Raw genomic sequence first — 13050 nt, 5'->3', positions numbered from 1 at the left:
AGTGCGATTGGCACAGGACAGAGCAGAGTTTAGGGCTGTTGTACATAGGGTCGCTATGAGTCGCAAGCGACTCGACGGCACATAACAACAACAAGAACAACAACAACTGTTCAGAAAACAGACTTTTTGCAATTGTAGTGACTTGGAGTTAAATAGGATTTTCTAGATGTGATGTATAACTTCGTAACTCATTGCCATGCAGTCAGAACTGACTCTGGGTGGCCCTCCAGCAGGTTTTCAGAGGCTGTAACTCAACCACGAGGAAATTGCCTCTTTCTCCTGAGGAGGAGCTGTTAGTGGATTCAAACTGCTGGCTTTAAGGTTAGCACTGCAGCTCCCTATGGACCAGGTCAGGAGTGCTCCCTCTATTTAACCAATAAACAAGTCAGATTGGAATCGGTGAGTTACAGTTAATATTTCTAGATGGAATATTAAATCTGTGTTGTTGTTAAGTACTTGAGTCAGAACTGACTCATAGCTGAGCTACCAGCAAACCACACAGAATGGAGCTCTGTTGCCTTGTTGTTTGTTGTATGCCGTCGAGTTGAGTGGGCATCATAGCAATCCTGTGAACAACACGTCTGAATCCCGTCCTATCCTATGCCATTCTTACCATCTCTGACACAGTCAAACCCATTACTGCCATCACTGTGTCAGTTCATCAGATTGAGAGTCTTCCTCTCTTTCACAGACCACTACCTTTCTGGTAGCTTAGTGGTAAAGAATTGCATTGTTAGTGTGAAGGTACACAGTTCAGATCCACCACCTTCCCCATAGGAAAAAGATGATTAATCCCTTTCCCATGCAGTTTACAGCCTCTGAAAATCTGCTGGAATCTGAGGTATGGGTCCATTCCAACTCGATGGTATGCAACAACAACAGTAAATCACACAGGAGGAGATTACCTGTCTTTCTTTCTTGGACCAGTCAGTGTATCCAAACTGTGCTCTTTTGCCATGGCAGCACAATTCTTTGTCACTAACCTACTATTGTTATGGGCCCTTGAGTTGCTGTTACTCATAGGGACCCTATGTACTATGGTCTCAGGACTGGGGAGGTTGAGGGTTACCTGGGTTGATTAGTACTTGGACTGCGTGACAGGAAACTTCTTGTTTTAAGCAGTGCTTCCTAGAATTCCCAGCTTAAGACTTTCCTATGTTAGGTAAATCTGGTAATTTATTCTTTTTTTTCCCTGAATTCCAGGCAACCCAGTTTGGCCTCTTTGAAGTCCATATGGCTCTATATGATGAAGATCTCCTGAAAAATCCGTTCTACCTGGCTCTTCAGAAGTGGCGTCCTGACTTGTACAGCATGGTGGCCCAAGCCCATGGGATTGTAAGTGCATCTGTCCTGGTGATGGCCCTCCTGGGTCAGGCAGAGATGAGCCAGCCGTGCCGATGACACCAGGGGTTTGGTACACCACAAGTATGTTTAGAGGAATCACTTACAAACCTGATCACTTTAGTCCAGCTTCCAGAGCCTGTGAATGGGCACAGAGAGGTAGCCTTGGGCTGGCTTCTCCAGGAAGCTTCCTGGGACTGGACTCAGGGTTTAGATCCTTCTGTGAGCTCTCAGCCCCTGCCCATTATTAGTCTTAAAATTTCAGGGCATGCCTCTCTGGAAAACTGGAGTTAGCTTTAACCTCACCCATTCCATCTTTCCGCAGTCAGAAGACTGATTTCTTGCTGTCCTTTTTGGTTTTATCAATTGTTTTTGTGAGTCATTTACCAGTTTTTTCCTTTGCGTTTTTGAGATCATTAAAAAGTTCCTTTCAAAAAAAAAAGTTCCTTCCAGTTAATACATACATACATAAGCACATATTCACCCATGATTTGTGTGTAGATCTTAGGATTGTCTGATTCAGAATGGCCAGTAGGAGTCCATTTCAGGTCATGCTAATGTTTGTTTATTTAAATTTTGACAACTTGAAATTATACTAGATTCATGCTTGGTAAATTCCATGCTCCAGTTGTTAATAGATGTTTGTGGTGGTTTCTCCTCATTTTGAGGCTTGCCTTATCAGCAGGTGAGGCTGGTTGAAAGCTTTATCCCATCTGTGTCTTTATGGTAGACTCTGTTCTGCGGAGGCCATTCTTTTCCATTCGTGTGTGAGTGCCTTACAAGCTGTGGCGCATCATCCAGCACTGTGTCCAACAAAGTTCTTTCTAAGGTCTTTTAGTTTAGAAGTGGATGCTCAGGCCTACTTCTTTTCTATTCTAGTCTAAAAGCTCTGCTGAAACTTTTAGAATGGGAGAAAAGTGCAGAAACTCAAAATCATAAAAGAAATCCAGCCTTCCTGGTCTGAGAGACACTGGTACACCTCCCAAGACTAAGGCCATTAGATACTTTTCTCTGGATGACACTGCTGGTATTTTAAATCCTAGTCACATAGCTCTTAACATCACCGAGAATACCAGAAACATATTTACTTGTGTCTTACTGATTGTGCAGAGACATTTTACTCTGTGGATCATAACAAATTTTGGATAATATTGTGAAGAATGGGAATCTCAGTACTGGATCAGGTAATGTTTCTATTTCCAGCTTTTTAAGGAAATGCCATGCTGTTTCCACAGAGGTTTTGCCATTTTCTAATGTATAAGAGTGCCAGTCTCTCCACACTTTTGCCAGCAGTTGTTTTGCCCTGTGGAACTTTGATATTGCTGCTTGAGGAGATGATATCTCATTGCTGTTTTGATAAAAATTCACTACTTATTTAAAAAAAAAATAGAGACACTAGTACCTTCTAAAGAAGTCCTGGTGGCACATTTGATAAACTGTAAGGTTGGCGGTTCAAATCTACTATCTGCTCAATGGGAGGAAGACGTGACCATCTGCTTTCATAAAGATTGCTTCCTTGCAAAACAGTTATGATACACCATCTCACCCCAGCGATAAAGAGCACACTTCAGCAGAGCAGTGAACACCAAATGCTGGTGAGGTTTTGGAGAGACCAGAACCCTTACTCACGGCTGGTAGGAGTGTAAAATGGTGCAACCACTATGGAAGACGGTCTGGCCCTGTCACAAAAGTTGGAAACAGAAATACAATTTGATCCAGCAATTCCACTACTGGGAATAAGCCCTAATGAAACCAGAGCTACCACTCAAACAGACATATGCGCACTAGTATTGATTGCTGCTTTTTTCACAGCAGCAAAGAGATGCAAACAGCTCAGGTGCCCATTAATAAACAGATAGCAAGACTGTGGTCCACAGTGTAATACTGTGCAGCATTGAAAAACAAAGCACTCATGAAAAATTGAAAAACATTGCACAGCACAAAGGACAAACACTGCATAACACCACTGTTAGGACTGACATGGAGGGTTAGGAGAATAGGAAAAGAGTGGACAGATAATGAACACTGCATTGGAACAGAGAAGGGAAAGAACTGTTTAAAAGGAATAGATGATTAGGCATTATATGTATGACAACAGTCAAGAATAAGAGGTCCATAGCAAAGAAGGGGTGCGTGAGAGGAGAATGTGCACCAATGAATGAATATTTTTAAAGAAAAGTGAAATGGGGGGAGGAAAATATGCAATAAAAAAGGAATGAAAGTCCTACTTTTCTGTAAACTTGCATTAAAAACAGAATAAAATAAAAAAGATAAAAACAAGAAGGAGGGGCCATTGCTTCCCAGGAAACCCTGGGGGACGGTTCTCCTCTTTCCGGGGGGGGCTAATTAGCACTGGGGTTGACTCCGTAGGGGTGCTTTAAATAGCACTTTCCAGAGGAGAGAAGAAATAAATAATAAAAATCGAAAGCTCAGCAAAGCTATTCATTGCCATTTGTTTGCTTCCCTGCTAGTTATTAAATGTGTAAGATGTTGGAGACCTTATTTCTCTGAATTACTCAGTGGTTATTCGTTGTGTGCACGTACCACACTTTACTTCTCCCTTTATCGATTGATGGACCAAGGTTATGTCTTTATGAAGTATTTAACATAATACCTAGCACACAGTGGTGCTCACAGAAATAGCCTTTGCTCAGTATTCCAAAGCCTGTTTGTGATGGTATTGCTATGTAGGCAGCTCTCTATTTAAAGGAATAGAGTATGGCAGACTGTTGGAATTGTCAATTCTTGCTTAAGCATATGGAGATTCATTTATTGTATTTTCCATTTGTCTTTGTGTTTGAAATTCTTACCCAGCTGAATGAGCCATGCCAGGACAGCAGAGTTTGGCTTTGCAGAAGTAGGAGATTTTGTCCTTTTAAAATATCTCCCCTTCCCCCTGCAACTAAAAAACTAGTATGTTGTTATTATGTACTGTCGAGTGCCTATGACTCCTAATGGCCCTGTGTACAATAGCCCTAAACCCTGCCCTATCCTGTGCCAATCTTACTGTCTCACACACCTACCCCCACTACCCCAGTCACTGAATCAGTCCGTCTTATCGAGGGTCTTCCTCTCTTGCGCTGTCTCTCCACCCTCCCAAGCATGATGTCCTGTCCCTCTCTAAGGACTAAAATTAGTATAAAATTTGGATATTAACCCACTCAACCATTTCAATCCCAGACCATACTCATTTCAAGCAATTAGAAGAATAGCTTGTAATGGGGGAGTTTTATTGCTTTCTGAAACTTAAATTTTGATCTGATACAGTGACTGTAGCAGTGGGCTCACGCGTGTGTCTGATTGTGGGGATGTTGTAAGATAGGGCAAGGGTTAGATCTGCTGTTGATAGGATTGCTGTGAGTCAGGGAGGGAGAGCTCTGTGGGCCTCGTGGATAGAAAGTGATGCCACCAAGCCAGAGGTGGGTGATTTTAATCCATGGCCCTCAGGCCTGGTTTTAATTGTTTTTGGTCAAACATTCTTCTAAGTGGTAGAGCACTGGTCTGTCTGTTTGCTATACAGAGGTAACTCGTGGTTGCTGTGATGCTAAACACTGTGACATTGATGTATCGAATGCGATAATAGTTACCATGGTGGACAGTGTTTGGTGGAGCCCCCCTATTAAAACAAACTTGGAAGCAGGAGTGCCATCCACTTCTGAAACAGTTTGCCTCTAGAAACTCTATGAACTTGGATAAATGATGAAAGTTATACAAATGTTCAGGTCTTTTCATTCATAGGGTCGCTATGAGTGGTCTACGACTCGACGGCACTTAACAACATTATCCTTGGATAAGGCTTGAGGAGTGATTTAGTACTTTCTCTGGCTGGAATCACCTCTTGGTCTTAAGCAGTGGTCATCAATGTCAGAGTGAGCACAGCGAGGACAGAGAGCTGCTGGCTTTTCTTTAAGGACCACCAGTTACACCTCAGGCACTTCTGGACCACGTTATGAGCTCAATGAGTCAGTAGGAAAAGAACCAGCTCTAGGTGGTCCCGTCAAGAGTCAATTCATATACCATGTCCTGTGCTGACTTGCAAGACCTGACCTCATTAATTTCATTTTCTCAGCATTCAGTCCTGTGGGGCAGGAACCCTGTGCCCACTTTACACATACAGGAACTGGAGATAGGAAGACGGAGTTCATGTGCAGGGACCTAGCTGGGACATGTGAAGCCAGCAGAGGAACCTGGGCTTCTGCTTTTGAGGGGCCATTTAGGCTGAGGCTCTGTGAGGCTTTGCCACCTTGGTCATTTTCCTTTCCTATACACTTTAGTCTTAGAGAATCTTCCTAAAATGTGACTCCCTGGGGCACACACAGATCCATACACAGTGCCTGAGGTATAACCGGTGGTCCTTGTTTCGAACCCACCAGCTGCTGCATGGGGGAAAGATAGACACTCTCTTCCCGTGCGATTCACTGCCTCTGAAAACCTGCTGGAGGGTCAGATGTGAGTTGGTTGTCATTCAGTGGTACATAACAACCAAAACAACAACAATCTTTCCTGAGCCTGTTGATGTTTGTTATTGCTGTTGATAATAGAGTGGAGGCCATGGGGTTAGCCATGGGGTGGGACCCAGTTGGTGTGAGGGTGAATTTGCCTGTTCCCATGGCTAAAGTTGGAAAAGTAGTTAAGACATCCTGCATCAGCCATGGAGGTGGAAGGGCATCTGCTCCCATCACAGTAAATTGATTCAGTCGCTGTGACCTCACTTTGGCAAGTGACCCCAATCATGTTCTCTGCCAGTAGGTCCCCAAAACAGTTACAGCTGGGATGTGTCACTGGATACAGTCGCCTGTGCTGAAGTTCTCAATAAGCCATCTCTCTCACATTCATCTAAATTGTTCTCTTTTAGGTCTTAGTACCTTGCAAAGGAAGCCTGTCAAGCAGTGTTCAGTCTACTTGTCATTTTGAGTCCTACGTTTTGGTACCGGTGGAAGAACACTTTCAGACGTTGGATGGGAAGGTGAGCATTTCTTTGGTGGTTTACCAGTGTCACTCACTTGGTATCTGGGAAGGAGGGTGACACACCTCTGTAAAATGGTGGCTGGTACACACAGCCTTTGAGCTGTGGTGCTGGAGAAGAGTATTGAATGTACCATGGATTGTCAAGAAAACAAACAGATTCATCCTAGAGAGGGTTAAACCAGGCTGCTTCTTGGAGGCAAGGATTCTGGGGCTCCATCTGACATACTTTGGACATGCTATAAGGAGGGACAGGTCCTTGGAGAGGGACATCATGCTTGGGAGGGTGGAGGGACAGCGCAGGAGGGGAAGGCCCTCTATGAAGTGGATTGATTCAGTGACTGTAGTAATCAGGATGGGTGTGTCAGAGGCAATGCGACTGGCACAGGATAGAGCACGGTTTAGGGCTGTTGTACATAGGGTCGCTATGAGACGCAAACGGCTCAAAAGCACATAACACCACCACCACCACCACCACACAGCAGCCCTTGCAGTGGGGCCAGGGGACCCCTGTCTGTTTCGAAGCCTTGAGGAAAGTGAGATTAATCATGGACAGGGGCGGCCTGCAAGTCCTCCCTCAGGATGGGGCTTCTGCCTCCTGGGAGGTTCCTGACCCATTTGGCTGCTTTATACTCCGGTGCCCAGAAAAGCTGCTTAGTTTCTTGGTCACATATTAGACATTAAGGGTGACTTTTTCATTTTCCAAACCTTCTCTTTTGACGTCATTTCAAACCTGCAGAAAGCTGCAGTTAAGTACGTAGAACCACGCGGGTGCCCTTGCCTGAGGTTGGCCAACTCTTAATGTTTGCACCACAGTTGGGTTTTTTCCCAGTCACACACACTGTGATATTTATTTTTCTTTCTGACTCTTTGGAGAATATATTGCAGACATCGTGTCTCTTTACCCCTAAATAATTCAGTGTGGTTTTCCTCAGAACAAGCATTCTTTTCCCTAACCCCAGTTCAATGATCACATTGAGGAAACTGAATGTTGGTAGAATGCTGCTACCCAGCAGAGACCTGGTAAAAATTTTGTCAGCAGAAATGGTTTCCCCCTCACCCCTCAATCCATTTAGTTGCTAGTCTTTAGTCTCTTTTAATCTGGAACCATATTTTGATCTCAAGACATGAGAGTTTTCTCTCTGTGGCCGGTCCCTCAGTGGCAGTTTCTCTGATTCCCCTGCCCCATAGTCACATTGTTTTTGGCAGGGAAGCCACAGTTGGATATTTTTCTCAGTATGTCTTGGCAGGGGGACATGTTGCCTTTTGTCTCATTGCTGAAGTTAGCTTTGGGGTGTGCATTGAAAGTGGGAGCACCTATGGTTTGAGAGGGACTGTTTCATCCCATCATAGTGGTTCTATTTCCTCCTTAACCATAGACAATGGAATGAGTCAAGTCTATCTTTGTCACTGGCGGAGGGCCAGGATTCTGGCCTCTTGGATTTGATAGCTGAGGCCACTGCAGTGGGCTGAGAGGAAGGATGGGGACAGAGCTTGGGTGCAGGCTCAGCAGGCCCGGGCTTCCGAGTTATGTAGCTCTTTTCTTCAGTAGATCTGTTCACTGGAGTTGTTGATCATTTGTTGGTTTATTTGCTCTCTTTTGGATACTCAGGTTGATAAAAAGAAGAGAGAGGTCTGGGCCATCGTGGCTGCTCCATCCTAGCCACCTCCTGGAATGGACTGTGGTGGCTGGGACTTGAGCGAGGAGGGGACTGTGGGGCAGAGCCTTCAGCCCCACCACATCAGAGCACTGGTGGTTTTGAGCTTACTCAGATAGGAGAACCTTTTCACTTTTTCTTTTCTTTGCCCAAAAGGGATAGGATTTTTTTTGACTCTAAGAAAAAACTTAGCGTCCTGTTTTTGCTCTATTGACTAAAAGGAACCAGTGTAGTAGGTTGCCACAGCTACACGGTGAACAGAATGGAGAGAGGATGACACTTGAGGGTCAAGTAGAGCCAAACAAGTTTTTAGCCTCGTAAACGCAAGTAGAAGACAGGCAGGGCAGGGTCTGGCGCAGAGGCATGGTGGGCACGGGACTGGAGGGAGCTGTTGGTACCATGACGGCTTTCTTGTTCCAGGATGTCTTTATTCAAGGAAATAGGATTAAGTTGGGAGCTGGTTTCACCTCTCTCCTCTCAGTGCCCATTCTTTTTGAGGAAACCTTCTACAACGAGAAGGAAGAGAGCGTCAGCGTTCTGTGTATTGCTCATCCTTTGGAAAAGAAGGCGAGTTCAGGTATTCTGGGGGCAAATGCCTTTTTTTTGATCTGGAGAAATTTGTTTGCCGAACTTCTTCCTGATACAGCTGTTAGAAACTGACCATCAAATATGTGAGGTGGAAGTATACCCTTTAGAATCTGCGTAACTGTGTACAGCTGTTGTCTTTGCCCCTGAGTCTCTTTAGGGCTTGTTCTTCGTAGCTTCAGTACCTGTTCAGCCTCATTGTTGCGTGCATTTGAGATCTCATTATTTTTAATGAATAAAAATTATTCAGGAAGTTGAGATAACAGTTGATGTGCCACATGCGCTCTGAGACTGTCAGCCTGATGGCCAGGAGTCGGGACTCCTTCACTTGAACCTCCTAGGTCACACAACCCCAGGAGTTCCAGGAATGGGCCTCAGAGGACCTGGCTTCTCTGGACCTCTCCCTGCTCTGGGACTGAGTCGCTCTTGGGCAGTATTCTGAAGTAAGAACATTTCCCCATGTTGCTAATGCAAGAAGATGGGGTTCCAGACACTGACAGCACAGTGGTCTAGCTAGGTTGTAGCCCTTTTTCTATCAGAAAACAGTAGAATCTTGAGCCAGCTTGACCCTCTGTGTCTTTTTCAGAAGAGCCTTCCATACCACAAGATCCCTTTTCTTTAAAAACCATCGAAGATGTAAGAGACTTTCTGGGAAGACACTCGGAGAGATTTGACAGGAACATCGCCTCTTTCCACCGAACATTCAGAGAATGTGAAAGAAAGAGCCTCCGTCACCACATAGTCAGTAGCTGTGCCCGCTCCACCGGGGATACACACCCTGGCTCAAACCTGTTCTGGGAACCACGGGTCCTCCCTCTCAGTCTGCTCGGAATCTTGGTTGCTGCTTGCACTGCTGGTAGTTTTTAAATGTTTCTTTCTAATTTAAAAGGTAATACAATCCATGATAGAAAACTTGAAAATGAAGATAACTACTGCAGTCACCTGTGTTAACCCCCATGGGGTATTACTTCCTGCTCTTAGGCAGCTCTGGTGGCCTAGTGCTAAGGAGATGTGCTGCCACTCTAAAGGCACACGGTTCAAATTCACCAGCTGCTCCAGGGGTGAAAGATGGGCAGTCTCCTCTCATGTGATTTGCAGCCTCTGAAAACCTGCTGGGGGTGAGCTGTGAGTCGGTTCCAACTCCATGGTACACGACGACAACAACAGCACTCATTCTTTCATGTTCTCTGCAAAAAACATTGGGGGAAAAAACCTCACTAATTTCTGAAAAGTAATTTGATAAACTCCCATCAGTGCTTACAGCTTGTCATCCAGGAGCCGCATTCTGTGAAATGCCCTCCTCCTCCCAGGACATGTCGCATAGTCTGGGTTTTGTGTTCTGGTTTCCGACGGGGAGGGTGACTAGTGTTTTTGGTCTGTGTCTCGCAGGACTCAGTGAACGCTCTCTACACCAAATGCCTCCAGCAGCTTCTGCGGGACTCTCACCTGGTAAGTCGTGCGGGCTCTTTAGCAGCTCACTGCACTCTGCCCACCTGTAAATCCACACCCTTTACGAGTGTGTTTCTTGTCCTAGAAAGTGCTTGCCAAGCAGGAGCCCCAGATGAACCTGATGAAGCAGGCAGTAGAGGTAAGAAGCTGAGGCCTCGGGGAACAGGCATGACTGCAGTGGGGGAATTCTTGAATCCTCTGGCTCCCCGACACCTACCCTGAACAGGGCCCTTGATTTCACAGATGTACGTCCATCATGACATTTACGATCTGATCTTTAAATATGTGGGGACCATGGAGGCCAGTGAGGTAAGCTCTGAATCCTCGTCCCTTGGGTTGGAGGCCTTATTCTCTGTCTTTTAAGAAATTTGAAGCTTCATTAAAATCTGTTGTTAGGATGCTGCCTTTAACAAAATCACAAGAAGCCTTCAAGATCTACAACAGAAAGATATTGGTGTGAAACCTGAGTTCAGGTAAGGGCCCACACTGCAGCAGCTCCATGTCCTTGGAGCTCCTCATAGCAGGGCAGCGGCGTGACTCGTGACTCGGTTAGCTGTGTGGAGACCTGCTGTCCCAGGTTACCAAAAGAAAAGGCTCAGGCTGATAGGGGACCAGTCTGTAGCCATAGCCCTTCTGCCCTCGATGTCAGCATGCCAGCTGGATGGTAGCTAAAGAGGATAGGTAATGCATAGCTGGTTTCCAGGTGGGCACAGAACTCACCCAGCTGGGTCCTGCATGCAGACTTCAGTCTTCACCTGCCTAACACAAGAGCCCATCACAGTGGCACCCACTTGTAGGACTGATGTAAATTTCAAGCTTTCCTCCCCTTTCTCCTTAGGGCTTGTTTTCCTCTGCGGCCAGAGTCTGACTTTTCTCTTAAATTTCTGGTGCAGCTGCACCACTACCACCTGGCTTTTAGCCCGTTGTATTTTGCTGCTGACTTGAGTCAGATAATGTCTCTGTTTCTGTTCTGGTTTTCCATTCCTTGTGGTTTGTTGTGAAAAATGTTTAACTTGAGATGTTTGTTATTAGATCAAAGAAGAAGGACCCTCACAATTGGAATCTTAAGCTGTCACTTCCCAAATTATTTTACAGCTTCAACATACCTCGTGCAAAGAGAGAACTGGCCCAGCTGAACAAGTGCACGTCGCCACAACAGAAGTTGATTTGTTTGCGAAAGGCGGTGCAGCTGCTGACCCAGTCTCCCAGCCAGAGAGGTGCGTGCCCAGGACAGGCAGGCGAAGGGTGGATATGTACCTGAGCTTAAAGGGTGCACACGGCTGCCTGCAAGGGTAATTCCAGCCTGAGCACAAACCAGCCTGCCCTAATGGGTGGAACTTCTTCATAAAGGCCGGGTTGGGCACGATTAGGGTAAGAAAGGGGTGGCAGAGAAGCAGCAGCTTTAAGGAGCCACGCTGATGATGTGTGCGGGATTTGACTTTTTTAGTTGTCTCCCTAATTATATGCATGATGCTTTCATTACAAAAAGTAAAATGAAACCAAATTAGGTTAAAAAGTGATAAGGAGAAGGCAGACGTATGTGTGTAGTTGGAGTAATATCCTCTTGATATAATGGGTGAAATAAAAGTATATATGGTCCAGTTCTGAAAAGAGGAAAGGAGCTGATCTCCGTGTATGTAATGGTTTGTAGACCCTCTCAGGAAGGGTATACAGGAAGCAGCATCATAGCCTATCATGAAGAAGACATGCAATGTTTGCTCCTTTTATCATTTGAATTTTCAAACCTGTGAATGAATTAAACAGAATTTCACAATGAAAGCGAAAAAACCAGGCTGCTTGTGACATCACATTGTCCAAAGTGGAAATGCCCCAAGGAAGAAAGAGGCTTTGGGGGAAGGGTTTGGGCACGTGTTTGCTTTGTGTCTGCTGTCACCCACTTTCAGAGGCTCCTCACCTCCCCATGAAGCTGAGCAGAGTGGTCTCCTTGGAGGTCGCTCTTCCTGGGCGTGTTCCGAAAAATGCCAGGCATTGTTTTTATCTTGGATTTGACAACAGGACAAACACAGCGGGATATGTGCAGTCACATTCCTCCCATGTGAAATCTCGCTGCTATGATTGTTTCCTGGGTGGTGGGAGGGGAAGCAGGATGTTCGTTGGTGTATTTAAGTCTCATAATGGCCTTTGGATCCCCCCCCCCCTTTTCAGTTAACTTGGAGACCATGTGTGCTGATGATCTGCTGTCAGTCCTGTTATATTTGCTCGTGAAAACAGAGATCCCCAACTGGTAATGTCTTTTGCTAAAACCCTTTCACAGAGTGATAGCACAGTGTGGTGATAGGATTTCGTGTCACTCTAGGGGGATCTGGAGGGAGCAGTGGTGGCCCAGCAGGTGGGAAATTGCACGGAAGCAAGATGAGTCATCTCTTCTTCCTGTGATTCCCAGTTGGTTCTGACTTGATGAGTGAGCTCTTCTAGGAGGAGGTGCTGTAACGGAGTGCCGCCTCCCTCAGTGATGGCCTCAGCTCATCTGCTGGGCCCTCCACCCTGCACTTTGTGAGGCTGTCCTTCCTTCCAGATGGGAAGCCAAGGCCCACAGAACTGACATTTCTAGTTTGAAGCACACAGCTAGTCGATGGCTCAGTGGGAAGCTGATGCCAGTCCTCTAACCTCAAATCCCCGTTCTCTTCCCTGAGACTGGCCAGCTCATTTTACAATAATCCACTTTCTAACTAGCCAATTCTAGAAGAATCAGAGTAGTTTTACTTTGTTTCCTAATTGCACACACTCTAGAGATCAATTGGGTAACTGTCATAGTTCCTGAACTTGTCTTCCTTTAGATATTGGACAGCTTCACTTTTTCTGAAGTGTTCATTGGGTATATAGTGATCAAATGTTTTCCCTTTCTTTTATTAGGATGGCAAATTTGAGCTATATTAAGAACTTCAGGTTTAGCAGCTCAGCAAAAGATGAATTGGGATACTGCCTGACCTCAATTGAGGCTGCAATCGAATATATTCGGCAAGGAAGCCTCTCTGTTAAACCACCTGTAAGATGTCACTCTCTGCTTTGGCAGATCCATTAGGGTGGGGTG

The 13050-nt window shown here is 45.5% G+C and overlaps 1 protein-coding gene across 1 annotated transcript in view; it reads left to right on the top strand.

Annotated features, from left to right (window-relative positions):
- Positions 1-1229: 1229 nt before the first annotated feature.
- The window catches only part of ANKRD27 (ankyrin repeat domain 27 (VPS9 domain)), a 41251-nt gene continuing 29430 nt past the window's right edge, over positions 1230-13050 (top strand). Inside the window, exons 1-11 of the mRNA XM_006887869.1 lie at positions 1230-1335; positions 6197-6307; positions 8385-8541; positions 9136-9290; positions 9939-9998; positions 10084-10137; positions 10242-10307; positions 10395-10471; positions 11094-11215; positions 12165-12243; positions 12873-13005. Coding sequence (XP_006887931.1) covers positions 1234-1335; positions 6197-6307; positions 8385-8541; positions 9136-9290; positions 9939-9998; positions 10084-10137; positions 10242-10307; positions 10395-10471; positions 11094-11215; positions 12165-12243; positions 12873-13005 — 1116 coding nt within the window. The 5' untranslated portion in view covers positions 1230-1233. The remainder of the gene's footprint in view (positions 1336-6196; positions 6308-8384; positions 8542-9135; positions 9291-9938; positions 9999-10083; positions 10138-10241; positions 10308-10394; positions 10472-11093; positions 11216-12164; positions 12244-12872; positions 13006-13050) is intronic.

This window comes from Elephantulus edwardii, unplaced genomic scaffold, assembly GCF_000299155.1.
Source record: "Elephantulus edwardii isolate Elephantulus edwardi_28Jun2011 unplaced genomic scaffold, EleEdw1.0 scaffold00062, whole genome shotgun sequence".
Lineage (NCBI taxonomy): Eukaryota > Metazoa > Chordata > Mammalia > Macroscelidea > Macroscelididae > Elephantulus > Elephantulus edwardii.
Note: the sequence above shows the minus strand (reverse complement) of the source record. Positions and strands in the feature narration are given on the sequence as shown.